This window comes from Chelonia mydas, chromosome 15 (assembly GCF_015237465.2).
Source record: "Chelonia mydas isolate rCheMyd1 chromosome 15, rCheMyd1.pri.v2, whole genome shotgun sequence".
Lineage (NCBI taxonomy): Eukaryota > Metazoa > Chordata > Testudines > Cheloniidae > Chelonia > Chelonia mydas.
The window spans coordinates 9,125,844-9,151,558 of NC_057856.1; the positions used below are offsets into that span (position 1 = coordinate 9,125,844).

General features: G+C 51.7%; 2 protein-coding genes across 4 annotated transcripts in view; one reads left to right on the top strand and one right to left on the bottom strand.

Annotated features, from left to right (window-relative positions):
• On the top strand, positions 1-16,864 carry RFC5 (replication factor C subunit 5). Of its 2 annotated transcripts, XM_037878507.2 has the most exons (12): positions 75-159; positions 2,158-2,254; positions 2,410-2,474; positions 7,724-7,860; positions 8,418-8,497; positions 9,515-9,588; positions 10,181-10,340; positions 11,916-11,997; positions 13,271-13,400; positions 14,011-14,088; positions 14,694-14,748; positions 15,093-16,864. In XM_037878507.2, the coding sequence occupies exons 4-12, from the start codon at positions 7,849-7,851 to the stop codon at positions 15,187-15,189; spliced, it is 768 nt and encodes a 255-aa protein (XP_037734435.1). In that variant the 5' UTR covers positions 75-159; positions 2,158-2,254; positions 2,410-2,474; positions 7,724-7,848; the 3' UTR covers positions 15,190-16,864. The 2 variants fall into 2 exon arrangements, with proteins under 2 accessions (XP_037734434.1, XP_037734435.1); XM_037878506.2 differs by lacking the exon at positions 2,158-2,254 and having other exon boundaries at positions 1-159.
• Positions 16,081-25,715, bottom strand: part of WSB2 (WD repeat and SOCS box containing 2) — a 20,336-nt gene continuing 10,701 nt past the window's right edge. For both annotated transcript variants that reach the window (XM_037878505.2, XM_043529158.1), the window contains 6 exons: positions 24,421-24,552; positions 22,994-23,094; positions 22,160-22,332; positions 21,389-21,502; positions 19,988-20,095; positions 16,081-18,694 (listed from right to left, as the gene is read on the bottom strand). In XM_037878505.2, the coding sequence (XP_037734433.1) occupies positions 18,532-18,694; positions 19,988-20,095; positions 21,389-21,502; positions 22,160-22,332; positions 22,994-23,094; positions 24,421-24,552 (791 nt within the window). In that variant the 3' untranslated portion in view covers positions 16,081-18,531. The remainder of the gene's footprint in view (positions 18,695-19,987; positions 20,096-21,388; positions 21,503-22,159; positions 22,333-22,993; positions 23,095-24,420; positions 24,553-25,715) is intronic.

A 25,715-nucleotide genomic window follows, 5' to 3' on the forward strand; every position in this document is an offset into this window, starting at 1 on the left:
GGAGGGGGGCGGAGCCTGGAGCTCTCGCGAGAGCCGGGAGCGGTTTGAGCGCGAGCCGGGCGGACTCCGCGGCTGCTGCTGCTCCGCGCGCCCCGGCCCCATGGAGCCTGTAGCGCCCAAGCCGCCGCCGCCGGCCGGCCGGAGCAGGAACCTGCCATGGTAGGGGAGGCGCCGTGCCTGGGATCGGGCCCCTCCGGCTGCATGCGGCAGCTGGGATCCAGCCCCCGGCCTGGGGTCCGTGGGGCGGCTGAGACCAGCCTCCCGCCCCACCCCACCCCCTGCCGCATGCAGGAGCGGGCCTGCGGTGTGCGGGGATCGGGGCCCTCCGCTCCGCCAGCTGCGGGGGGGAGCCAGACCCACCCCCCTGCCGCATGCAGGAGCGGGCCTGCGGTGTGCGGGGATCGGGGCCCTCCGCTCCGCCAGCTGCGGGGGGGAGCCAGCCCCACCCCCCTGCCGCATGCAGGAGCGGGCCTGCGGGGATCGGGGCCCTCCGCTCCGCCAGCTGCGGGGGGGAGCCAGACCCACCCCCCTGCCGCATGCAGGAGCGGGCCTGCGGTGTGCGGGGATCGGGGCCCTCCGCTCCGCCAGCTGCGGGGGGGAGCCAGACCCACCCCCCTGCCGCATGCAGGAGCGGGCCTGGGACATGTGGGGCAGCTGTTCTCCCGGTGGTGTCTGCACGGAGGGCATCGCTCAAAGCCAGCGCGCTTCAAGTTGCAATGGGGGAGGTTTAGATTGGATATTAAGAAAAACTTTTTCACTAAGAGGGTGGTGAAACACTGGAATGCGTTACCTAGGGAGGTGGTAGAATCTCCTTCCTTACAGGTTTTTAAGGTCAGGCTTGACAAAGCCCTGGCTGGGATGATATAACTGGGACTTGGTCCTGCTTTGAGCAGGGGGTTGGACTAGATGACCTTCTGGGGTCCCTTCCAACCCTGATATTCTATGATTCTATGATTCTATGATTCCCTCTTGCCCTCCCTCTAGCCCCTGGCTGGAGGCAGCGGCTCTGTAATGGAGCCTTGCATGGGGTGAGCCACAGGGAAGCAGCAGTTCCTGAGGTCAGAATAACTTTTGCTCCCCCGCAAGGGGTTGTGCAATTTCACGAGACTCTCTCCCCGGAGTGCAGGGTTGTAGGGCCTCTTGCAGGGGTCAGTGGGGCTGGGAAGCTGAGCGTGCCCCCCTCCCCCTTTGTCAAAACCCACTCCCTATGCCCTACGCTCAGCGTCCAGCTGAGAAAGCCATTCCTTCCCGAGGGGCGGGAAGAGGAGATGCTGGAGAAGCAGAATCGATCTCAGGCACTTAGTTTGTCTAAGTTGGGACAAGCTGGTTTGCTCGCCTGGTCTGATCTGGAGCAGCCTGCCCTCTCCATGGACCTCATCTGGGAGATCACTTGGGTAAATCAACAATAAAGTCTTTTATGGCTTCAAATGCCATTTTTCTCCTGGCATGGGAAATGGATTTCTGTATCGGGGGCAATTTGTCCAAAGCCAGTACCCTTGGGATCCATAGAAATAAGGCTACCCTGCTTTGGTGGCTCTCTAGTTCTGCATTCACTCGGCCTGGCCCACTCTAAGCTCAATACAAAACATTTGTTTAAAAAAAAAAAATAAAGCAGGGTGTCCTACCAGTCCTGTACTCAGCCACACAAGAACACACCTTACCTGCTCCTTTGGGGTGGGACCATACTGCAACTCCCAGCTCAAGCTGCCTCCAGCATCTCCTCTGCCCGCCTCCAATCAATCCCCTGTAAAGGCCAGTGTGAAGACCTAGAACTTTCATAGTATCTTGCAGTTAAAAGCATGGGATTGGATCTTGTCCCTAAACTTGTGTGCTTCTTGCAGCATCTATAAAGTGATGTCACTGCAACTGGTTTATGCAAGGGTTTTTCTAAATGTATAGGGCAAGACAAACCTTTGGAGTATTTAAAGATACTGTAGATGCCAAAAGAGTCACCTGGCTTCCAAACTTAAGAGGGAACTGCAGCAGTAATCCTACTTAGAAAGTCCTCAGCTGGGATGAGGTAGTGCTTGGACTGGGCTCTGTGTGTTAGGATTCAGCTGGGGTTTGGATTTGATGATGCCAGAGCCTACCCCTTCCAGGATTTGGGCAGAAAAATTATAAGCTCAGCTCTTTTTGTGAAGTTTTTTGCCATCTTAGACTAGATTCAGAAAACAGACTCCTCTGAACTGTAACCGGAACCATGGGACTAGGTTTTGATGTCAGCACACCGTTCCAAATTCAGAGTAGATTGAAGGTGAGTGTTAATTTAGCCTTGTGGGTTGTTGTCCAGCACTGGGAAGGGAACAAAGAGAAATCTCATTCCTGGAACACCTGGTTTCGACACTTGTGAAATGCCTGTGAAGTCTCAGCTCTTCATCTGCATTTATATTAAAATATCTTTATCTCTAGGGTGGAAAAATATCGTCCTCAGACACTGAGTGACCTAATTTCTCATCAGGACATTCTGAGCACCAGTGAGTATTTAATACTGCTACCATTTTTCATCTGAGCTTCTGTATGCCCTTTGCAGACACGAGTTCCCGTGATATCTTTGAGGTAGACAACTATAATTCCCATTTTACAGATGATGCAGCTGAGGCAAAGGTGGTATGATTTGCCTGGGGTCACTGAGAAAGGCAGTGGTAGAGCTGGTAGTCGAACCCAGGAGTCCTGACTCCACATTATGTGCTAGCCACTAGATAATGCAGCTTCTCTTTCGCTATGGAAACAAACATCTTTATAATTGGTGGCAAGCTTACAGAAGCCTGTTAAATCGAATCGCATCCGATCAGTGATGTGTTGCCATTATTTTAACATGGGTCTCTCATAATAAACCCTTTTTGGGCATGCATGAACCTTTTTAGGGGAAATGCTTTGATTCTTTTATATGGGAGGGGGCCTAGATGCTATAATGAGCCGTATGAAATTGCAGAGAGAGGTGGAAGGTATCACAGTTGCTTAGAATTAACCTGTTAAGGGGGTCCTCATTGCACCCTTTACAGGATGCCCTTCTGCCTCCTGTTGTATCCTTATCAGCCTTTCAGCATAACTGTTGTAAACTAACATGCCTCTTCCTGGAGAGTCAATCCAGCTCTACAGTCTTGAGTTCCATGCAGTTTGTTTTTTATGGTCATCAGAAAGATTCATTCACGTGTCATCATCTTTTCTTCTTGGTGCTAGGGGCCACTGATCCATTACAGTGAGTACCTCAGCCTGCCTGGGGGAAGAACCAGACCTGTCTGTCAACTGGCAGTTGGGGAATGCCCTGAAATTCCCCCTGATTTTATCTGCCTCCCCAGCAAGGAGCAGCTTGGCCAGACCACCCAGCTGCAGAGCTTTCCTGAGGAACACGCCCATCTTCCCCCTCTCAGATTTCTGGCTCACATGACTGCTAATTAATTTCTCTCTCTTATACCCAGCCACATCCTAGGGCTGTGTTTTTGCTCCTGGGGAGATTGTCCCCTCAGCTCTTTTTCCCCTCTGCGGTGTTTGTAGTCGCTGCTGCCCTGGCAGGTTTCCGGAAGTGAGCTAGGCGGAGAAGAGGCAAAAGGCAAGGCCTGTGGGTCCTGCTTCACTCCTCTCATCGAGGGCTGTGGTGGGGAGCTTGGCCAGCTGTGTGGGCAGAGCACAGTTTCCCCCCTCACAGCCCAGTCCGGCTGGGGCCGTCTCAGCCCCCTGTCCCAGGAAGGAAAAGAGGCCGTCGGGATTGGTATAGCCAGCTTCGGGGCCAAGCGGCTCGATGAGAGGGAGAGCAGCCTAGCTGTGGAAGAGCAAACAAGCAGGAAGGGGCCTCTTTGCCCCACCATTTACTACATTCTAGCTCCTTTGGCCTCCGTTTTAGGAGGCCTGAGGGTTCCCTGTGTGCACCAGTCACTACAGAGGCGAACGCGGTCGCCTTCCCTGCTGGTGGGGGACTCAGCACTTTGAACTGGGGGAGATTTTTTTTTTTAAACCGGAAGGAATGGTGGTCTCACTAGACAGGCCCTTTGCGGGCAGCCACGCCCAGGCTGGTGTCACCTCAGCCCCCTCCCCTGGGCAGGGAAGCTCTCAGGTGGCATCAGCCCCACAGCAAAAATAAATAATAATAAAATGACGTGTCATCTGACCCCCTCCACCCGCTGTCACAGGCAGTGTGACCTGGCGGATGGTAGGGGGAGTATGGGCCTCTCAGCCTCAAAATGTCTGTGCCTACCTCTCTTCACGGAGAGCAGGACGCCAGTCTGTTTCACACAGCTAATAGGGGCCTTTGGCATTGAATCCGGCGCTTGGGCAGATCTATTTCCAACTCTCCATGTTCGCGTGGGAGATCCTGGGAAGCTCAGGCTAGTCAGAGTCCTCAAACCAGTAGATTGACAGTCCTGGCTCCGGCTGGATGCTGAGGAGAGCAGTACAGGTCATGTGGCAAGCTGAAGGAGTCCTGATACCACTTTGCAAGTGGCAGCTGGAACAAACCTTGGGCATAGGTGCTGGAACTAGGGGAGCGTGGGGTGCTGCTGCACCTCCTAGCTTGAAGTGGTTTCCATTATCCACGGGGTTTACAGTTTGGGTCAATGGCTCTTAGCACTCCTCCTGTAAAAATTGTTCCAGCACGCCTGACTTCAGGTGCCAAGGGGAGATCAGTAGCTGCTCTCTCTGAGAGCAACTCCAAGATTTATGTGGCAGTGGCTGGATTAAGCAAACTGGACTTTCCAGCCAGAAATATCCTTGCTCGTTTTAAGTCAGGTTGGTGGGCTGGTGACTGACCACTTTGTATGTGGAAACAGCAGCAAAGCACTCTGTGGCCTCCCCGTGTGTCAAGACTCCAGCTGTGAGGTAGTGAATGGCATATTTAAAGCTGGGAAATGTCTCTCGCCTTTCCCACCACTTTGGGAGAGCAGCAGTGGGACTGTTTGTCTTTCTGGCTGAGGAGGCGGTGGCTTTTAGGTCTGATTACCCTAGCGTGGGACCCTCCTCTGTCTCAGCCTCACAGAGCAGGGCTGCTATTGCCAAATCCAGTCCCCCAACCAGCACCAGACAGGTTAAAAAGGGATCCTTGGAGGAAGTGATGATCAGTTGGGTCCTAGTAAGATGTCAACAAATGAAGCTTACTTAAGTAGGTGAAGTTCATTGTTTAAGGCCATGGGAGTGCTCTCAGATGAGACCCAGTACTGTATTTAGAATTCAGACCGGGAGTCCTCACGACTGTGTCAGTATTCATTCCCAAAGCGAATTCAAGAACTATTCTTCCTTCTGTCAATTATCAAACCCCTGTCTGTGAAGGGCACTGACAATCTCAGGGCAGAGAAGTCTCTTCTCTTGTATTGAGAGCTGCAAGGCGACTAAGTGGCCATCAGTGCATACTTTCACCAAATACTACGTATCGGTCATCTGTTCATTAGCCAATGCCTTTTTTTTTTTTTTTTTTTTGGCAGAAGTTGTCTCCACGCCTCAGTGCTCAGGGGAAGGAAGAGGATATATAAACTATCTGTTTAGATGATCGTGTTCCCGCCCCCCCCAGAGCCATGCTGCATGAAAGCCCCATTGTAATGAAGCTGGGGACCTTAGTATGGTGAAGAATAGGGACATTTATTTGCACTCTACCTGAAAATCTCCTTTCTTTGAGTAATTGGATCCACAGATCCAGCACACCCTAGAGACAAATGGTCATCCAGAATAGAGATGGAAATTGACACCCAAAGATTCAGATTTATTTCATTAGGGGACGTTATCCCCATGCTCTTCAGTAGGAGAAATTGTTTTGCTTTTTCATCAATATTTAACACAATCTGTAATTTAGGAAAGTAGAATGGAATTATCCCAGCTGTGAAAGTCGTTAGCTAGAGCAGTAACTTTCAACCTTTCCAATCTACTGTACCCTTTCACAGAACCATAGAATCTCAGGCTTGGAAGGGACATCAGGTGGTCATCTAGTCCAACCCCCTGCTCAAAGCAGGACCAATACCCAACTAAATCATCCCAGCCAGGGCTTTGTCAAGCCGGGCCTTAAAAACTTCTAAGGAAGAAGATTCCACCACCTCCCTAGGTAACCCATTCCAGTACTTCACCACCCTCCTCGTGAAAAAGTGTTTCCTAATATCCAACCTAAACCTCCCCTGCTGGAACTTGAGACCATTGCTTCTTGTTCTGTCATCTGCTACCTCTGAGAACATTCTAGATCCATCTCTTTGGAACCTCCCTTCAGGTAGTTGAAAGCAGCTATCAAATCCCCCCTCATTCTTCTCTTCTGCAGACTAAACAATCCCGGTTCCCCCAGCCTCTCCTCATAAGTCGTGTGTTCCAGTCCCCTAATCATCTTTGTTGCCCTCCGCTGGATGTTTCCCAATTTTTCCACATCCTACTTGTGGTGTGGAGCCCAAAACTGGACACAGTAGTCCAGATGAGGCCTCACCAATGTCGAATAGAGGGGAACGATCATGTCCCTCAATCTGCTGGCAATGCCCCGACTTATACATCCCAAAATGCCATTGGCTTTCTTGGCAACAACGGCACACTGACTCATATCCAGCTTCTCGTACACTGTAACCCCTAGGTCCTTTTCTGCAGAACTGCTGCCGAGCCATGCGGTCCCTAGTCTGTAGTGATGCATGGGATTCTTCCATCCTAAGTGCAGGACTCTGCACTTGTCCTTGTTGAACCTCATCAGATTTCTTTTGGCCCAATCCTCTAATTTGTCTAGTTCCCTCTGTATCCTATCCCTATCCTCCAGCGTATCTACCACTCCTCCCAGTTTAGTGTCAAGAGTCTGATTTGTTTTGGGTACCCCCATGTTTCACCTCACTTAAACTACTTGCTTACAAAATCAGACATAAAAAATACAAGTGTCACAGCACACTATTACCGAAAAATTGCTGACTTTCTCATTTTTACCATAATTATAAAATAATTCAATTGAAATAGAACTATTGTACTTATAGTATAGTATATAGAGCAGTATAAATGAGTCCTTGTATGAAATATTAGTTTGTACTTACTTCGCTAGTGCTTTTTACGTAGCCGGTTGTAAAACTAGGCAAATATCTAGATGATGTACTCCCTGGAAGTCCTCTGCGTACCCCCAGCGGTATGCGTACTCCTGGTTGAGAACCACAGGGCTAGAGGGAACTTCAGGGTGTGAGGCATTTCTCTACTGCTAATGGCTGCCTGCTTCAGTCTGCCTCCAAGCTGCAGGCAGGCAGGAGTACCCATTGTAAGAGATCTGTGGCTTTTTCTACTCAAAGAAAGGAAACTTTCAGGTAAGCACAGATAAGTTTTCCTCCTCTGCACTGTGTGGACACTTAAGATCCTATGGCACTGTTTGTAAGGGCAAGGATATTCTAGCCCACAGTTTCCTCTTCCCACCTCCTTTGCGGCTTCATGAACCCTACATTCCATGGGTGGCTGTCATGCAAGGGGACTCTAGATAGCTGATGAAATGCTTTGGAGCAAAGGGCACACCTCTAAACTAGATTACCGTGTCAAAACCAAGCTGGACTTTTAATCATTTTTGAGCCAAAAAAAAAAAAAACTTGTTTCAAATGTGCCCTTCTCAAAATGGTCTAGTGAGCGTGTGCTGCACTCTGAAGGCATCTGGCAGTACATCACAAGTGCTCCTGGAGTTCAGCATGCAGGGGATGCTACAGGTTAGCCCCCTAAATCTAACAGCAGGAAGACCAACAGCTGCTCACTTAGTATCTAATTGGAAGGGCCTCTTCTTTTCCTCACCCCCTCACCCATCTCTCATCAGTTCAGAAGTTCATCAGCGAAGATCGTCTGCCTCACCTTCTCCTCTATGGACCACCTGGCACTGGCAAGACCTCCACAATTCTGGCCTGTGCTAAACAGCTCTATAAAGACAAGGAATTCAACGCCATGGTTTTAGAGGTAAATCACAATGTCCTGCTGGCCCCGGCGCTCTTGTTCATTTGCAGGTGGTACTTTCCAACTCCCATAACTCTGCTCCCGGTATAGTGAAGGGCTAGCCAGGGTTAGTTAGCATCCTGGAGTGCTGCTTCTCCATAAACAAACACTGCTAAAGATCAGTTTCCCTTTGCCTGCCTAGATATCGAGACCTGCATATACGCTGCAGTCTTAGCCCTGGTGTACCCAAGGAAGTTGACCTGGTTTAAGTTAGACCAGTACAAGTCACTGTGTCTTATTTTAGTTTGAGAGGCTTATGTCCATTTAGCTTAAACCTTTCCCAATTATTCTTGATAACAATGATAGCGATACATAGCTCTTATGTAGCACTTTTCATCAGTAGATCTCGGTAAACTTAAGCTGTTCTTCAACCAGAATAAGTGTCCATACAGTGGCTTCCACCAGATTAACTAAATCTAAATCCCCACCGTAGTGTGTCACCAGTGCAACTTTCAGGTGTAGACAAGCTCTTCCTGTGCAGAGGTGCATTAATAATGCCATCTCCCTCCCCCTCTCTCTAGCTGAATGCTTCGGATGACAGAGGAATTGATGTTGTCAGAGGACCCATCCTGAGCTTTGCTAGCACAAGGACAATCTTTAAGTAAGTGCCATGACATGTTGGTATCCCTCGCCTCCCAAGAGGTGGTTTCTCCCTTTATCTGTGCTTTGCCCCTTTCTCCTCCCTGACCTGCACCAAGTCACAAGGAGTCCACAGAATGTAAAGTATGACACTGAAATACCGCTCTTGGCTTAAAAGGGGATGGTCAGTTTTTGGGGGGAAGCACATGCTTTCTAACTGCCTGTTACACACAGTTACAGGGTGGGTTAGGTAGTGACTGGACAGGAGATGTGTGGAAAGTATTCTCTGCGTGATGGGGAGGAGGAAATAAGAGTATTCAGGGAGATAAATAAGGAAGTTATTGCAGTCTCTGGGAGGTATTGTAACACACAGGAGAGGAGCGTGTCCCCACAACTCCAGTCTGGTATTCTCTTTTGGGCGCTTTACTATAGGAAGATGGGGGAGAGTGCTGAGATGAGCATCTGGGATGAGAGTGTGGAGGGAACGGACTAAAAGATGAACGGAATCAAGGCCCAACATACTCAGAAGTGGCCCCTGACATGCAGTGCCTTGCTTTTCGGGGGCCCCATCCTGGGCCAGATTATCAGAGATGCTGAACATCAACTCCCAAAGTCACGAGAGCTGCAAGAGCTCAGCACCTCTGGCAGTCAGGCCCTTGGGTGTGTCGAGCTGGGCACCAACACTCAATGGCCACTTCTGGAAATGTCTGTTTATCGGCCGTATGTGGACAGTGCTGCGGAAGGGAGAGAAGATAGAGGATTCTGGGTACGTAAAGGGTACGTGAGTCTGGGGTGAAATGGTGTGAATCAGTTGGGAGCAATGGCTTGAAATACTGGATGTCAGCCAAAAAAGGGATGGGTATAAGGAGGAGTTAATGCTTTGGTAGGACTGGGTCTCTCCAAGCTCTAAATCTCCCAGGGCCAAGCTCGGCTCAACTCCATGGGCTTCCTCCAGCTCGAGTGCTCAGGCAGGGAGCCTGCTGTGGGTTAGGCTGCAGGCAGGAATGACTGAAGCAGCCATCCCCTCTCTTTCCATTAGGAAAGGTTTTAAGCTTGTGATCCTGGATGAAGCAGACGCTATGACCCAGGATGCCCAGAATGCCCTAAGGCGAGGTGAGTGGCATTTGGCTTGTGACCGGATAAGGGTGTGGTGGCGCTCAGACAGGGCCCAGCTGTGATTTCATGCAGTTCTGCCTCCCACCCTGAGCAAATTGTCTACTCAGGCTTTTTCCAAGCAAGCGAGTGGTAACGCTGTGCATGTGACACGACAGTGTGTGTAGCAGTGTTGTAGGCAAGGTAGCTGTTGCCTAACACTCCAGTGACTGCATCTCCCATGCTGAAGTGGCGTGTGTGCGTTTGCGTATATCCATCAGTACCATGCTTTGGGATGAAAGGAGCAATATACGTTAACTCCTGAAGGCAGCTGAGAGAGGAGGAATCTGTATGGTATCTTCATGATAACGACATGGGCTCGGTGTTCCAGGTCTTGACCAAAGGGGCCACGCACAGTAAATTCCTGGAACTCCTTCTTTGGAAGGAAGGATAAAGGGCTTGAGTCAAGCCTTCTGGGAGGTGAAACTCTAGCTCCAGGAATTCCAAGCTATTTCATGCTACGTGTGTTCACTAACTCTCTTCTGACTGCACAAACACAGGCTGGTGCAAGTTCTGATTGGCAGTTCCCTTCCCCTCCTCCCCCCCTTTGCAGTGATTGAGAAATTCACCGAGAACACCAGGTTTTGCCTGATCTGTAACTACCTCTCCAAGATCATCCCTGCCTTGCAGTCCAGATGCACAAGGTTCCGGTTTGGCCCCCTGACTCCAGAACTCATGGTCCCCAGACTGCAGCATGTCATTAAGGAAGAGATGTGAGTAAAAAACATTGTTGGGGAAGGGAGGGGAGTCAGAACAAAATGGAAATGGAGTTTTGCATCGAGGGAGCATCTGACCTATTCAGCTGCCTCTTGCCTTTGTTCATGCAATCACGGGTGTCCTCACTGCTTTCCATAAATCCTCCCTTCCCAATTTCTCTTGGCTCTCCTAAATCCTCCTCTTACCTCTGGAAGTAACAGCTGGCTTTTTCCTTCTCTCTAGTTTCCTCCACACATTTCTCCCCCTGCAGGGAACTGTGGTTTTCCTCTGTCTCTTCTTTTGTTCCGTTCAAAATCAATTCCCTTCAACCTTTGGCAGCTAGAGATGCTGCAGGTCCCTTCCTTAAGCTGCTTTGGAGCTTCAAATGCAAATGTAGGGCTGAAAAGTGACTGAAAAGAGGAGAGGCCTCCTGGAGTCCTATTTGTTTGTGGTTTTCCAGAGCAAACTTGCTCAGGTCCCCTCTACTGGTTGCCAGCTGTGTGAACTTGAGCTGGATTTTCTTCTTACCCTCATCCCCACTAATGAAGGTTCTGCAGGGCCAAATTCTGCCCTAATAGCACCTCCATTGACCGTGGGCCTGCCCAGGTGCAACACAGCAAAACCAGGCTCTAATTAGAGCTTAATTACTGTGTTAATAATGCTCAAGGCAGAGGGGAAACCAGCTCACTCCCTCTCTTACAGCTGTGTTGGCTCCTTACTTTTCATACTAAAGATCTGACTGTGTGCCCACCCAGGGGGTTTGTGCCCTGGGAGAGAAGGGGGTGTCCCTTCAGAGTTCCTTGTCTGAGTATAACTGCTCTTTAAGACAAATGGAACCAGCCACGGTTTGTGGTTAAAACCATGGTGGCATAGCGGAGTTGTGGGCTGGTGTTTCACTTGCTACCCAGCTCTTCAGAAGTTAAACAAGTCTGAGCTCAACCTAGTTCATATCAAAAAAACCCAATACTTGGGACCTTTTGACGTGATTGGCCACAGGACTAGCAGGTGTATTGTAGGTGAGGCATGAGTGCCGTGGCAGAGTGGTGTGTGTGATGGAAGCTTGTCACGGGGGCAGATATTGCACACCTGCTTCTAGCCAGTGCTTCTCTTTGGCTCAGCAAATTCACCTCTACTTCACTAGGCCTCTCCCCTGGGAATACCTGTTTTCTGCCTCCAGAGCCTCATGGCTCTTTCCATGCCCTGCATACACCTCTTGGAGTCTGCTGGGCCGACTGAAGGTTGTCTTGCACAGCCCCGCTCCAGGCAATACAGTTGGCAGAGCAGTCCCCATGCTGCCTGCCCACATGGGGATGGACGGTCTGTCAGTCTAGTTCGGCCTGAACAAATGATCCTGAGGTGTCAGGATCTGTCGTCTTTGCTCCTGGAAGCCGGGAAGAGGAGTGAAGTGAAGATACCATTTTGCATAGAGACAGAGGGCCCCAAAACTGTCACGGTGCCATGTCCGTACATTGCTTTGTGACATTATTAGGACTGTTCAAATATTGGGGTGTCCCATGGTGGCTGTTCTGTGACTCAGCAATTCTCCAGGGCTCAGGGCCCCTGCTGTGCATCCTGAAAACTGTCTCTTTCAGGGCTGACGTGAGTGAAGATGGGATGAAAGCACTGGTGACCCTCTCCAGCGGCGACATGCGCAGAGCTCTGAATATTTTGCAGGTACAGTCCTATGTGTGGCTTCAGCTTGCTGCCCCCCAGCGCCAGAGTCCGCATCTCTGATTTCAGAGCGGCAACGGTGCCACTTGTGTAATGGCCAGACGGACGTCTCCTCCCTTGACACGTGCGTGGAATGGTTCACAGGGAGTCAGACCCGTTGGTCACATGCAACATCCTCATCCCCATGGTTAAGGGAGAGATTCAGGAGCTCTTCCTCCACTTACTCAGCATTGCAGATGGTATTTGTAGGCAAGAGTGCACTGCGGGCCTAGGCTTCCCAGCGTGCGCTTCCTTGGCTCGGCTCCAGCCCAGGGTCTCCTTCGAGACTGGCTGCAGCAGGAGCAGCCAGGTAGAGATGGTATTACAGCCACAGAGCCCGCCAGAACCCTCAGCCCTTCTCCCCACAGCATCCCTGAAGCGCTGCAGTGACTTGTGGGGAACCAGCGCTGGCTGAGGACTGTTGGCAAGTGGCTGAGTAATGCTGCAGCAGCAGCAGATGGTATACAGGGAAGGCGGGTGGGGAAGTTAGTCTGTTCGGTTACTGATTGCACAGATTGTCTTTGGAGGGGTGGGAGAGAGACCATGGCAGATTCCTCTTCACTCCTGGTACTGAAGCGATGTGAAATGGCACCGTGGGTGGGGTTCCATGTCTGCCTCTTAGTGACTGGTTCAGATGACAAGCAGAACGGCTCCCCCCAACTACCTTCCTTGCAACTCACCGCAGGCTCAGAGGCCTTCCTTCCTAAAACATGGTCTCTGGGTTCTTAAGGGCCCAGTGACACCCGCACAGCCCCCGTTGCCGAGCCTAGATTTATAATGGGTGACATCTGTGCACTTAGAGAAGTTTCTGTTGATGATGCACAAGGGAGAACAGGGTCCGGCTTGGTCTTCCATGGTGCATGGGTCCTGCAGGGCTAACGGGAGGGAAAAGCAGTTCTAGTCACAGAGGGTTCATCCACATGGGGATAAACAACACGTGACTGGCCCGGCTTGGCTGGGCTTGGGCTCGGGCTCTGGGGCTGAAAAATTGCTGTGTAGACACTTGCGCTGGAGACCCCTGAGACCCTGCGAGGGGGAAGGGTCCCAGAGCTTGGGCTCCAGCCTGAGCCTGAAGGTCCACACAGCAATCTTTATCCCCACAGGCCAAACCACAGGAGCCTGAGTTAGCCGTGGCCATGCCGCGGGTCTTTTATCCCTGTGTTGACGTACCCGAAAGGTCCGATGCTGATGCACACCTGCCAGAGCTGCCCTCTAACCTCTCCTCCTCTCCTGGCAGAGCACTACCATGGCCTTTGGGAAGGTGACAGAGGACACTGTGTACACGTGCACGGGGCACCCCCTGAAGTCTGACATTGCCAACATTCTCGACTGGATGCTGAACCAGGACTTCACCACTGCCTATAAAAGTATCCTTTTGATCATCCTCCTTACACCGCCCTGAGGGGCGAGTGAGACGGGCGTCCGACTAACATGGTGATGATGGGATGGCATCACGTGGCCTCTTTCGCCAATAGCGCTAATGGAAAAGGGAGGCTTTTGTATTATAAGGCACTTGGCCACGCAAGTAACTCATGCCAATTAATTCTCTATAGCATCCCCGGTTTGTACAATTACATCTCACCTTCTCTCACAGGGAGTGGTGCTTCCCAGTGGGACACTGGTTCCCTGTGATCGGCATTAGTGCCACTCTCCCTGCATGGGGAAGCTCTGGGTGTTGCTGTCCTGTGGGCTGATGTGGTCCAGCTCGTTTCATTTCCAGCCCCCCAGCACTGTGCACCGCTGCCAGGGAGCTCAGTGCCTGATCCGGCTCCCGCACAGCTGTAGATTCAGAGCTGAGGGCATGCGGCATCACACATGATTGGATCCTGTACGTTTGCCAACAAGAGTGCCAGTTGGTAGGTTGCTCACCCCACCAAGGATCCAGTGAATGGGGGGGATAGGAGTCCCTTGTTTTGGTGGCATCTACTCCTAGGCTTTGGAATTCTGTGCAAGAAAATCCCTTGACTCTCTTCTCAGAAATCCTGGAGCTGAAGACACTGAAGGGTTTGGCTCTGCATGACATCCTGACACAGATCCACTTGTTTGTGCACCGAGGTAATACTCCTGGGCGGCCACCACAACACATGGTCACCCTGTCCTAACATGCATATCCACCAAAGTAGCTTGCAGACGGTGTTCCTCATTAACCCATAGGCAACTAATCCCTCTGGGGCCGGGCTACGGTCTGGGGACTCTGGGTGAGGCTGTAACAAAGGAAGACTGTGTCTGTGCTATGGGAAGAGGAAGCCCCACGGGTAACTCCTCACCAAACATGGTTCCATTCACCGGTTAGACTGCAATGGACCAGAGGTGGGGAAAGAACTGGCATGGAGCTGGCTGCAGAGCAATAGCTCAGCTTGGATTTTTTTAGTTCCTGTTCAGCACTGTCTGACCCGCCTTGTTTCGCTTTGTGGCGCACGGTCTTTATGGCTGTGACACATTGGCTATTAGCAACATGTGTTTTGGGTGCAGAAGAGATGGGCTGCTACTGCTGTCTCCCTGAGCAGAGCTAACACAGGGCTATGCAGCCATCTTCAGTTACTGTTTCAAATAGCCATTCTTCTTCACGGGTGGAGCAGGTCCATGTAGGAGCCTTAAATGGCTTGACTCTTCTTTAAAACACCACATTTACTCAACCCTCTCTTCATCTCACTCCCTAGTTGACTTCCCACCTTCTGTCCGAATCCAGCTACTGATCAAAATGGCAGACATCGAGTGAGTATTCCTTTGCTTGCCGCCGCTGCCTTTTCTCCACTAACAGTTATCTTCAGGCTGCTGATGATTGGCCTGCCTGAACCCCTCCGGTGGGAAATTTATTGTTAATGCTGCACCCCTGGCTCACAACAGGACTGCGCCCACTATCTTCAGTGGCCCCTGCATGTGTTTTAGCATAAATTGTATATTTCCAGAAGCTATTGCCATGAAATCCATGGGGGTTTTTTGTTTTAATTGTAAAACCCACATGTTGCCCAGCTTGTGCTGGGACAGACCCAGCAATACCTGCAGCGCAGGGTCTGGCCAAATGGAGTATTTATATTTATGCTTTTCTTCTGTCTTAGGCACAGACTGGCTGCAGGGACAAGCGAGAAGATTCAGCTAAGCTCCCTTATTGCTGCTTTTCAGGTTACCAGGGACTTGATCGTAGCTGAGGCTTAGGTCCAGTGGCTTCCTGCGAGCACAGTTTACACCCTCCACCCTCCCATGAAGAAGTAAAAAAGAAGAATGTCCTTGGCTGAACACATGAGTCCAGTGGCTTCTGCAGTTCCTTACCCACTGTATTATCAGTATAGGGGGCTTCTAATGTAGGGGACAAATTTGGCCTTCAGATACACGCACCTCATTGCTCCTGACTTAAGAGAAACTCAGCACAAGCATTTGAGGGCAGAATTTAGCCCTTTAGCTAAGTGTGAGGTGATGGACAACTTCTGAGCACTGTCTGTGTATACGCTGCAGCATGAAATAGACCTTTGAAGGGAAGTAAGATAGGTTCATCTCTTCCCTTACACCCAAGGAAGGGGTTGACTTTGTGGCACACAGTGTGTAGCTGAAGCTGGCTGTTGCTGGGTTTTAAGGCTGCAAGCTCTTTTCATTTACTGGGAGCTGATATTTAGCACTGTTCCAGCTCTTACTTGTAGCAGCTTCTACTGGGAGACTTTGGTCCAAATTCACCATCAGTGTAAATATCTAACTTTCCCTGACTAATGGAACGGCACTCCTACAGCAGCAGCAGATTTGACCCATCTAGCCTGCAGGAACTTTAGAGGCTGAATTGTGTATAGCAGAGGGTGCTGGAGCTTTCCCCTTATGAGACTTTAAATGAGGTTTCCCGTGACACAATTTCACAGGAAGCCTTAACTGGTCTCAGAAGGATCTTCTTAAACAGAGATGGTGTACCATTACCCAGTGCAGAATACAGGGGTCTCTTGATTTAATCAATACCCTAAATTCTGTAAACTGGCTTTACAGTAGATGCTTCTGGCCTGCCGTCCTAAATTGCAGCAGGTTAGTGTAGTTACAGCCTAGGAATGACAACATACTAGTAGTCAGTTGTAGGAAAGGGAAACATTTATTTTGCCTCTTGAAGTTTGTAAAAATGTCTCCGGCTCCTGTGTACATGACAGCAATACTACAGATCATGGTCAAGTAAAAATTAAGGCCATCTTCAGCTTCATCAATCAGGATGCTCGACTGGGCCCATCTGTGTCCCAGTATGCTCTTTACGTACAATGCAGAAGAAATACACAATTGAAGAGCTGTGAGTGATAGGGTCCAGTCATTCTACTAGCTTAGAGAGCGATGCTCCGTGGACCCCTTGTGCTGCTGAGGTGGTCAGCTGTGGTACTGAGGTATAACAAGTGGCTGGTTTGTTGAGACTGCTCTTCAGTGCAGATGATGGGGATTTCACCACCCCTTTCTGCTAGACAGGTTCAGTGCACATATGGGGCTCAGAGTTGCTGGCCAAGATCTATCTTCAAGAAAACTGCTAGTTTAAAGGGATAATGCTCCCTCCCCCCACTACCCTTGCTCCCAGCATTAGAGAAAGGGCACCTTTTGCTGCTGTGATCTTTTAATGAGTTCTTGTTCAGAACTTGAACACATTGGTTTTAGGTTTGCTGGATCAGACCTAGCTTCACCCAGTCTGAGGCGCGCCACTCAAAGGGGGCACTTTCCCCTTTGTTTTACTATTACAGCAGCATGGTGTGGACAGCAGTCTTCCAGCTAACCCATACTGTCACTTGTGCTCCTTAATAGAAAGTCCAATGGCACTTAAGGTTTGGGGGTATTTTTGCAAGATTTAGGGATATTAAAAGCTTACTCTCTTTGGGCTAGATTCCACATTTAATTTTTCTAAAAAGGGGAAGAAGTCTCCCACCTCATTTCAAGGGGAAGTTAGCCTGTCCTGTCAGTCATGGCCATGTGTTCTGAAGTAGCTTACAGCCCTTCCGGTTGCATGGCAGTATATACGTGGGTAGTTATAAAAAGGGGGACTGGAGCAATTATGACAAAGCATGTACTGTTACTGCTGCCAGAAACTAGCCCAAATGAAACAGGTGTATTAGAGATGGTTTCACTCACACACACACACACCTCTTTGATACAGTACACATGAGTCATTAGCCCTGCCTGGAAAACTCCCTGGAAATTAGACTCCAAAAAGCAGTACTTTGGCTGGAGAGAAAGTGAGCAAGCAGCACAAGAACAGGACAATAGAGCCCTGTCAGCTGCTGTCTCTCTGCCAAGTGTAAGAAGTGACCATCGTGCCAAGAATTCACCATTCTTAAAAACAAGGCCACAGAACATTTACTGGGATAGTACATTGGATAATTCACCAACGAGACTTGTCAAAGTAAGTGAACAAATCAGCTCTGGTAGTAATTGGTTGTTATTAAATCTGCACCTTCCCTCCCCCCAACGCACACATTTGCAAAATTCACAAGTTCATGCTTGGCCTCCCCCATAATGCCAACTAGCTAGGCTCTGCTACAATTAGTGTATGCCAGGGGGATACAAATTAAAAAGCTGCCGAAAGTTGAAATCATTTTCACAGAACCAGACCAGCAGCTGGCTTGGTGCAGAGCACGTCCTGACCCCCAGTCGCTGTCCTTAAGGTGTTCATCTTTCCATTACACACACAGGAGACATCTGCCTTACACCACGTAACCAAACCACAAGTACTTGTGTCTCTGCCAAGTGGGCTGATTAAGCCAATTTCATTCTGGCAGCCACACTAGTATTAAGGGGATCTTTCACTCCACACCAGGCCCCTGCGACTGAACATTTGGGTCTCCCTCAGGGCCGTGTACTTTTGTCACCCAAAAAATGGCTCTAGGAAGAGCATCTCTAACTCTTCAAAAGGGGGAAATGAACCTTTTATTTTGAAGTCTTTGCCCACAACACAGAGACTTGTTCAGGTTCAGCCATCTTGGAACCAGGCCAAAGAAAGTAATAAACATGAAAGCCACTGCCTCATTTAGTAATTCAACTAGGGGGACAGAGTTTCCCATTCATGAAAGTGCCGGTTTGAGTTTGGATTGCCATACCAGTGAAGGCGGCTTCTCAGAGCCCTCTAGCTTTTAACACACAATGTTCAGCAATTGCACTTGAAGTGAAAGCACCGAGAGAGAACTGAAGCTTGCGTTGCTGTTGGCAGGGCCCTTCCGAATCCAACGCCCCGCACAGCCATCGCTTGAATGGATGGATCACTTGCATAGAACTCTTGCCCCTCCTTGTCTGAGAATTGAGTTCTAACAAATTCAAAGCTCAATCAGCTAGCCCACTGCATGTTTTTGCTGGGTTCTCCTATTAAAATAACCTACATGGTCAAAGATACGCCCCAAACAGAGGAACAGAAATCCTTCTTGCACTAGAACCATAGCACGTAGTGGGTCTTTGTGACCATTTTATAACCCCAGCTGCTCCTCCGTTCCAGAACAAAGCTCGGAAGGAAGGAAGCCAGCCACCTCCAGGTTTCTTTGGACCCCATGTACTACACAGGGTTTAAAAGGTCCTGTAGGTGAGGAACTCTTTCATTTTCTTGGGAATGGGTAGTGCTAGCACCTGGTACGTTGTTAGGAAGGTACGGAGAGCTTTACGGCACAAGTGCTTAAGTGATGAGAGGACCTTGGGGGCACTCCAGAACTGGACGTGGCCATCTCTTGTCCTGCAACAAGAGACAAAGGATAAAGGTTAGCATCCACGCAGCTCAGCATCTGAACAAACAGCATGCGTGCCCTGACCAGACATGCCAAACCCGGGGGTGGGGGGAAAGCAGAAATTGGGCTTGTTTTTGGCTTAATCCAACTCCCCTCTTGGCTAGGTTTTGGCTTGTAGCAGCTTTTTTTTTTTTTTTTTTTTTTATCAGCTCCCAGCGAGCAGGGGCCAGGGGGGAGAGAGTCAGGGGTGCACAGAGGGCCCCCCACAGTCCCAGACTGCATGCCAGGAGGGCCCAGTCACAGAGTGTTGGGGTTCTTAGGGATTGGCTTGTTTTGAAATGGGATGAGCTTGATTTTTGGCTTATTGTGAAAGTTGGCAACTGTGGCCCTGACCCCGCTCCTGCATGGGGAGGAAAGAAAAAGCTGCCCTCACGGGACTTTTAGGAACTGGATAGTCATCAATCACGGACCACGGGCTTGCAAGCTCCTTGCAGATTTTCCACTCCATGGGAGACCACAGGTTCTCACTCGCACCCCTTTTCCCCACCCCCCGCTGGGATGACTTCATGAGAGCCCATCCTGCACACTCCAGAGAAACCCCGCACTCAAGGCCTCTCATGCCTGGTTGAGAAAGCTGGACTGTCATGGTGTGTGCCGGCAGAGGCTGCTGCAGACACACAGGAGAAAGGCTGACTGCAACATCCCAGCTCACTGCTGAACCCTAGAGTCCTGGGGCGGGGGGGGGACATGGGGGGCTGCTAGCTGAGATGGAAGAATAAAGCAGGAACCCAACCAAGCTTGGTGAGTAGGGAATTGGGAGGGAAGACAATGCTCCAAGCACAGGATTTTCCAACATCGCTCTTTCCTGGCACCAAGGTCATGTCCACACTTGGAGCCCTATTCCAGTATAGGAATCGTGTTGTAAAACACCAGCTAGGTGCTAGTGTGGACACAGCTATACCAGCAACCCTGTGCTTTGTACTGGTATGGTCAAACACCCCCACCCCCCATGAGCAAAGCACGCTCTACTGATAGATGCTAGAGCAGCAGAGCTGCCCTTCTACGCTCGGACTTCTGCCAGCGCAGCTGTGTCGGTCAGGGGTGTGACGACGGATACAGCTGTGTGCTGGCAGAAGCCTGTAGCGGAGACCTGGCCTGAGGATGCCCACTTTTGAGACAACAGCGGCCATTTCGGGTTAAGGTGGAGTCCCATTCCCCCGCCTCCCTCACCCCAAACTTAGCGCGAACACAGTGTGCTCTCGGCAGAGCACGTCCCACTGGCTGGCACAGAACATACACACCCTGTGGCAATAAACCCGCCGTGTGGGAAGTAGACACAGCACAGGCCATTGGTCATGGGTGCAAATGCCACTGGAGTTCTTAGTTCCAAGTCCCAGATCCTCAGGAGTCTAAAGGAGAGAAAGAGAAGCACAGTGATGGCCCTGGAGTTTACAAACCTAAGTGGCACTAGCTACTCCAATTGCATCAGCTAAAATAAATTCTCAGCCGTCAAAGTTAAAATAACCACACACATTTCTAAAGCAAATTTCATCCATAGGCCTCCAAGCAATTTACAAGGCTACTTCAGCTTCACGACTCCACTGTGAGGCAGGCATTATACCCATTTTAGAGGGGCTTAAACTGAGGCAGAGATAAAGTGACTTGGCTCAAGGTCATAAGAACGTAGAAGAGCTGCCATGCTGGGTCAGAACATTGCCCACCTTGCCCAGTACCTTGACTGTGACCGTGGCCCATAAGCGAACTGGGTGGATGGAAGAGGTTTCCGCTTCTGAGAACTTCCATTTACCTAACCCTTCTCCCAAACAAAAAAAGTGCTAGAGATACCAGCACCAGCTGGGACAAAAGGACCAACACACACCACCCTTGCCAGCTTGACCTGGCTCAGACGGTAATCTGGCTGATGATTCAACAGCAGGGTTAGCCCCATCTCTACAGGGACGTTCCCAGGGTCACCAACCCCGACATGCAAAAAGAAGGGTTCTGTAAAAGCTCACAGAGCCTTGCAAAGCCCCTTGGGACAAGGAGCTGGGGAGTTTGCCTGTACAGTGGACAGGCACTGGACAAAAAGCAGCAGCAAGAAGTTACAGTCCTGATTTTAGCCCACAATAGGCTCTCGATCTGCAAGGAATCCTCTCTAGGTTCCCCCCCCCCCCGATTTCCAAGGCAGCTGACAGCACCAGGGGGGTGGAGGCAGCAGGACTTAATTTGCTGCGAGTCAGGATGCTGTTGGTGCTTCACGGCGTGTAGCCCAACAAGACACCGGTCTTGGGAAGGTGATGGTGGCGACACCCATCAACCCCCCTCTTGGGCAGGGCACTGGCATACACACCTGAGCCAGCGGTTTACCTGCTCATCCTACTTTTAGGCCTTGTCACCATGGCAACCAGGCAGCCATGTCCAAAGAGGAGTTACACACAGCTACCTGTGATGGGCAGTCTACAGCCCCCGGCAGCTGTGGTGTCAGGACAAACGAACAAGGCCCCAAAGACACATCAAACCAAGACCAGAGTCAAGTCATGCTGCTCTGAAAGCCCCGACACTGGCAGAAGCAGCCAGCTTCAAAAGGCAGAAGTCCCTGCTGGAAAGCTGAGGACCAGAAGCCGAGAAGAGCTTTGCAGCTCATCTTAACTGCTCTGGCAGGGACCCTGCAGCAGGCAGCCATAAGATACCAAGTCCCTCACCTGTCGTCTGCCACTGTAGCAAGATACAAGCCTTCCGGAGAGAAGCACACGGACCTCAGGGAGCTGGCATGGATGTCACTGCCATAGTCCAATGCCGGGGGCAGCGGCACGTGGCTAAGCAGGAGGGAAAAGGAAGAGCTCACACCACGTCCATTTGAGCTGTACTGGAGCCCTGGCCCGTACGGCTGCCTGGGGGGGGGGTGTTGTTGGGGGGATGGACACATGGTAAATCAGAGCTCCTGCCTTCCGAGAGTCCTCGTCACTGGTATTGGAGCACAGCTCACAGGTGTCACTGTGAAACGTGCATTTCCCTGGCCGCGAGCGTGCCACAGACTGCGTGTCCTTCCATGGCGAGAGCTGTCCAGTCCCCGGGCTGCTCTTTAAAAACTGGGAAGGAAAGTGCCCCAGTGCTGAGCAGTGAGGAGGCTAGGGCCAGGCACTCATCACAGACTCCAATGCACCGCGGGGAAAGTGCTGGGGCCATCTCTTCCCTCCCATGCCATGAGAGCAACACAAAGCAGTAACAGGCAGCCACCTACCCCCATGTATGGGAAAGGGCCATTCGTTTACCTTCTTCTCCCTCCTGGGGAGGAGCGGCACAGACCGAAATGCACAGCAGGGGGAATGCGGCTAGCAGCGTGCAGGAGCCCCTAGGCTAAGTAGCTTCAAATACCGGAGCACCCTCAGGCGTGCTCTCCGCCAGCGCTCCCTCTCCCCAATGCCCCTGTGCTCGCTTGATGCCCAGAAAGCTCCCGGGGCCACCCTCCTTACCGAAGCGTTCTCAGCTGCTCCCCTGTGTAGGGGTCCCACATGATCACACAGGTGTCGTAGGAGGCGGTGACCAGCAGAGCAGAGTCGGGGGAGAAGTCGCATGACACCACGCTGCTCTGGTGCCCTTCCAGTTTCCTGATGAGGGTGTAGGAGCGCATGCTCCACAGGAAGGCCTGGGGGGGAGTGCACAGGGGGAGGGTTACAATTTCGGCTCATGGGAGGGGAGCAGCCCCTTGACTGGGAATGCTAGGGAGAGAAGGATCTCTCTTATCGTCCCTCATGGGACATCACCAGCCAAGCGTTCACTCCTGAGACACCGGGGGGGAGGGAACAGGCACTGCTCATGCGGGCATCACCACTCTGATGCACACCAGCTCTCGGCTCAGCCCGCCCCTTCCCCTCATCCCCCATGGGCTGAGCAAGCAGCAGCCCTGGGCGTGAGACACAGCGAAGAGGACGAGGCTTTGGACTCTGTGGGACTCTAGCACCGTGGAGTGGGGGAGGACAGGATACCGCACCTGGGAAAGACAAAGGGCAGATACTGTGAGGGATGAGACGGGGTACAATGCACAAGGGTGACCCCTGCTGACCAGTCCATGGAACAGCACCACCAGTGCATCAGGGAGAAGGGCTGGTATGGCAGAAGAGCAAGACGGGTAACAATCAGGGGCATTAAACACAAGGCCGGTCCATTCAGAAGAGCTGACCTGAGGGCCAGCACTCACCACTAAGCCAGCTCGTCTGCACTACGGAGGAGCAGGTGGGCTCTCTGACAGCTGAACAGGCAAGAAATGAGACCACCCTCCCTCCCCGCCAATAATAGGCGAGACTCACCGATTTCTCTCCGGCCGCAGAGCAGAGCATGCTGCAGTCAGGGGAGATGGAGCAGCAGTACACCCACTGCGTGTGGCCAGACAGCACCTGGACCTGCTTACCTGGGGATGGCAGTAACGGTTTGTGAGAAGAGCGTCCAGTCCAGAGACAGGGAGAGCTGGAGGGCTCATTCCTACCTCCACCTGCTCTCTCTGAAGCCAGCCTTCCAAGTAAGGAAGCGGGGTGTCTCAGACTAGATTAGATCCGATAGATTTCCCCGTGCGGACGCTCTCTCTGCTGCATTGGGTTTATTCTCAGGCAGTGTCTACACTGCAATCACGGGTGCGATTGTGGCTTGTGTAGACATACGCAAACTAGCTTTAATCTAGCTAGCTTGGGTACCGGAGTAGCGGAGCCGCGACTGCATGGAGCTTCGCACAGGCTAGCCACGCAAGTAATTACCCACGGTTCCAGGGGGGCTGGCACAGCCCGTGCTGAAGCTCTGTTGCTCTGGTACCCATGCTACCTAGAGCGAAGCTAGCTAGCTCGGGCAGGTCTGCTGAAGCCAGACCCACACCCTGGATTGCAGAGCAGACATGCCCTCAGTCAGCCTCCAGCATTCCTAACATGCTGGGCATCCCTCACCCACGCAGGGGGAAAAGGGGAGTTCGCTCCACTTGCCGCTCACTTGTGCTACAGTAACTCAGCGCGTTCGATCCTGGCTCCCTTGAGTCTCCATAGAGTTAGGTTCAAAGTGCTTTCAATGAGCTGGGATCGAACAGCTCAGCACCTTCATAATGGGGGCGCGGACCTCTGACAGCAAAGTCCTGCTGGCATCCAAGCAGAGCAGAGCCCCTCCTCTGGACGACACCAGTGTAGCACAAGGGCTCATAAATAAAGCTAAGGGTTTGCTATGGTTATTTTTAGTAAAAGCCAGGGACAGGCCACGGGTAATAAACAAAAATTCACAGGAGCCTGTGACTTTACAAAAAATAACCGGGGGGGGCAGGGCTAGGTGGGGGAGACGAATGACAGCTAGAGTCCCATGGTGGGGGGATTGACAGGCCGAGCCACCCCGCCATGGAGGGGGTACAGCCATGGCTCCAGTGGCTGCAGCCACGGGGGGGGGGGGGGGGGGGGGGGGTGCACAGCACCTGCTCCAGAGCTAGCCGCAGCTGCGGGGCTCGGGCACACAGTCCAGGCTCCAACCCCAGCCACAGGCGCACGGCCCTGGGAAGCCTTAAGGGGGGCGCACGGCCCCCTCTGCAGCCCCGGCCACAGCCCCCGCCACAAGCCACTGATAGCTGAAACCAAAGAAGTCACAGAGGTCCAGTAAAGTCACGGAATCCGTGACTGCCGTGACCAAATCGTAGCCTTACTCGTAACGACCTGAGAGTCTGAGGCCCACCGCCTGAACACCCCCCAGGGACGTGTGCACTCACTCGTACCATCTCTGCTCAGGTCCCAGATGCGGAGGGTCTTGTCCCGGGATGCAGAGACTAGAATCAGGCTTCCATTGGGAGCGAAGCTCAGGTCCCTCACGACGTCCAGGTGCCCGGAGAGACTGAAAAGCAAGCGCCCTGCAGACACGAGCACACAGCTCAGTACGGTCTCACCATGGGCACAGACACAAGCGTGTCTCGCCTCGCCTGCAGGAACGCAGCCTGCATTGGACAGACGTGCTCGTCAGGGCAGCTCCAGGGACACACATCCCTCGCTGCCAACTGCACTTTCCAGCTTCGAGGGCAGTGCTAAAGCTGGCGAGGGATGTAGTCTAAAACACGGGGCAGAGTTTCGTTAGCCACCAGCAAACTCCTGTTGCCCTAAGGATTATGGACGCAGCCTGTCCCACGCTACCAGGAAGCGAGACGGTGGGCAAAACGTCAAGTTCACAGAACGTCAATGTTACTGGCTACTCCTGTGGGAGAATGGGCAGGAGTCCCAGCCTGCCTGTCTCCTCTGCCCCCAGGCCATCCCCACTGGCAGGGAGTGGCCACTGTAGTTCTGATCTGCTGCCCAGAAAGAGAAGGGGACCCGTAGTGGTAACAGAGAAGGCAGGCTCAGTGACCCACCCACCACAGCCATGGCTAGCTCTCCTACTTCCTCACGCAAGCAGAGGCTGGGAGGGAAGGTTTGGAATGGCTGCTGCCAGATGATTTAGAAGCAGCACTGACAGGTTCAAGGGGCACGCTGGGCCAGGCCAGGCCAGGCCACCTCGGATCGGAGAAGAGCTGCAATGTGAGAATCAGAGCTGTGGAATACTAGGAATCATAGAATATCAGGGTTGGAAGGGACCTCAGGAGGTCATCTAGTCCAACCCCCTGCCCAAAGCAGGACCAACACCAACTAAATCATCCCAGCTAGGGCTTTGTCAAGCCTGACCTTAAAAACTTCTAAGAAAGGAGATTCCACCACCTCCCTAGGTAACCCATTCCAGTGCTTCACCACCCTCCTAGTGAAAAAAGTTTTCCTAATATCCAACTGAAACCTCCCGCAATGCAACTTGAGACCATTACTCCTCGTTCTGTCATCTGGTACCACTGAGAACAGTCTAGATCCATCCTCTTTGGAACCCCCATTCAGGTAGTTGAAAGCATCTATCAAATCCCCCCTCATTCTTCTCTTCTGCAGACTAAACAATCCCAGTTCCCTCAGCCTCTCCTCATAAGTCAGGTGCTCCAGCCCCCTAATCATTTTTGTTGCCCTCCACTGGACGCTTTTCAATTTTTCCACATCCTTTTTG

What these genes read in the sequence shown, in the direction of transcription:
- RFC5 (XM_037878506.2), top strand. Translation starts at nt 101, where the DNA reads ATGGAGCCTGTAGCGCCCAAGCCGCCGCCGCCGGCCGGCCGGAGCAGG. An exon ending in CCAGAATGCCCTAAGGCGAG is followed by an intron (nt 9,589 to 10,180) that starts GTGAGTGGCATT and finishes CCCCCTTTGCAG; the next exon opens with TGATTGAGAAATTCACCGAG. An exon ending in CCACTTGTTTGTGCACCGAG is followed by an intron (nt 14,089 to 14,693) that starts GTAATACTCCTG and finishes CTCACTCCCTAG; the next exon opens with TTGACTTCCCACCTTCTGTC.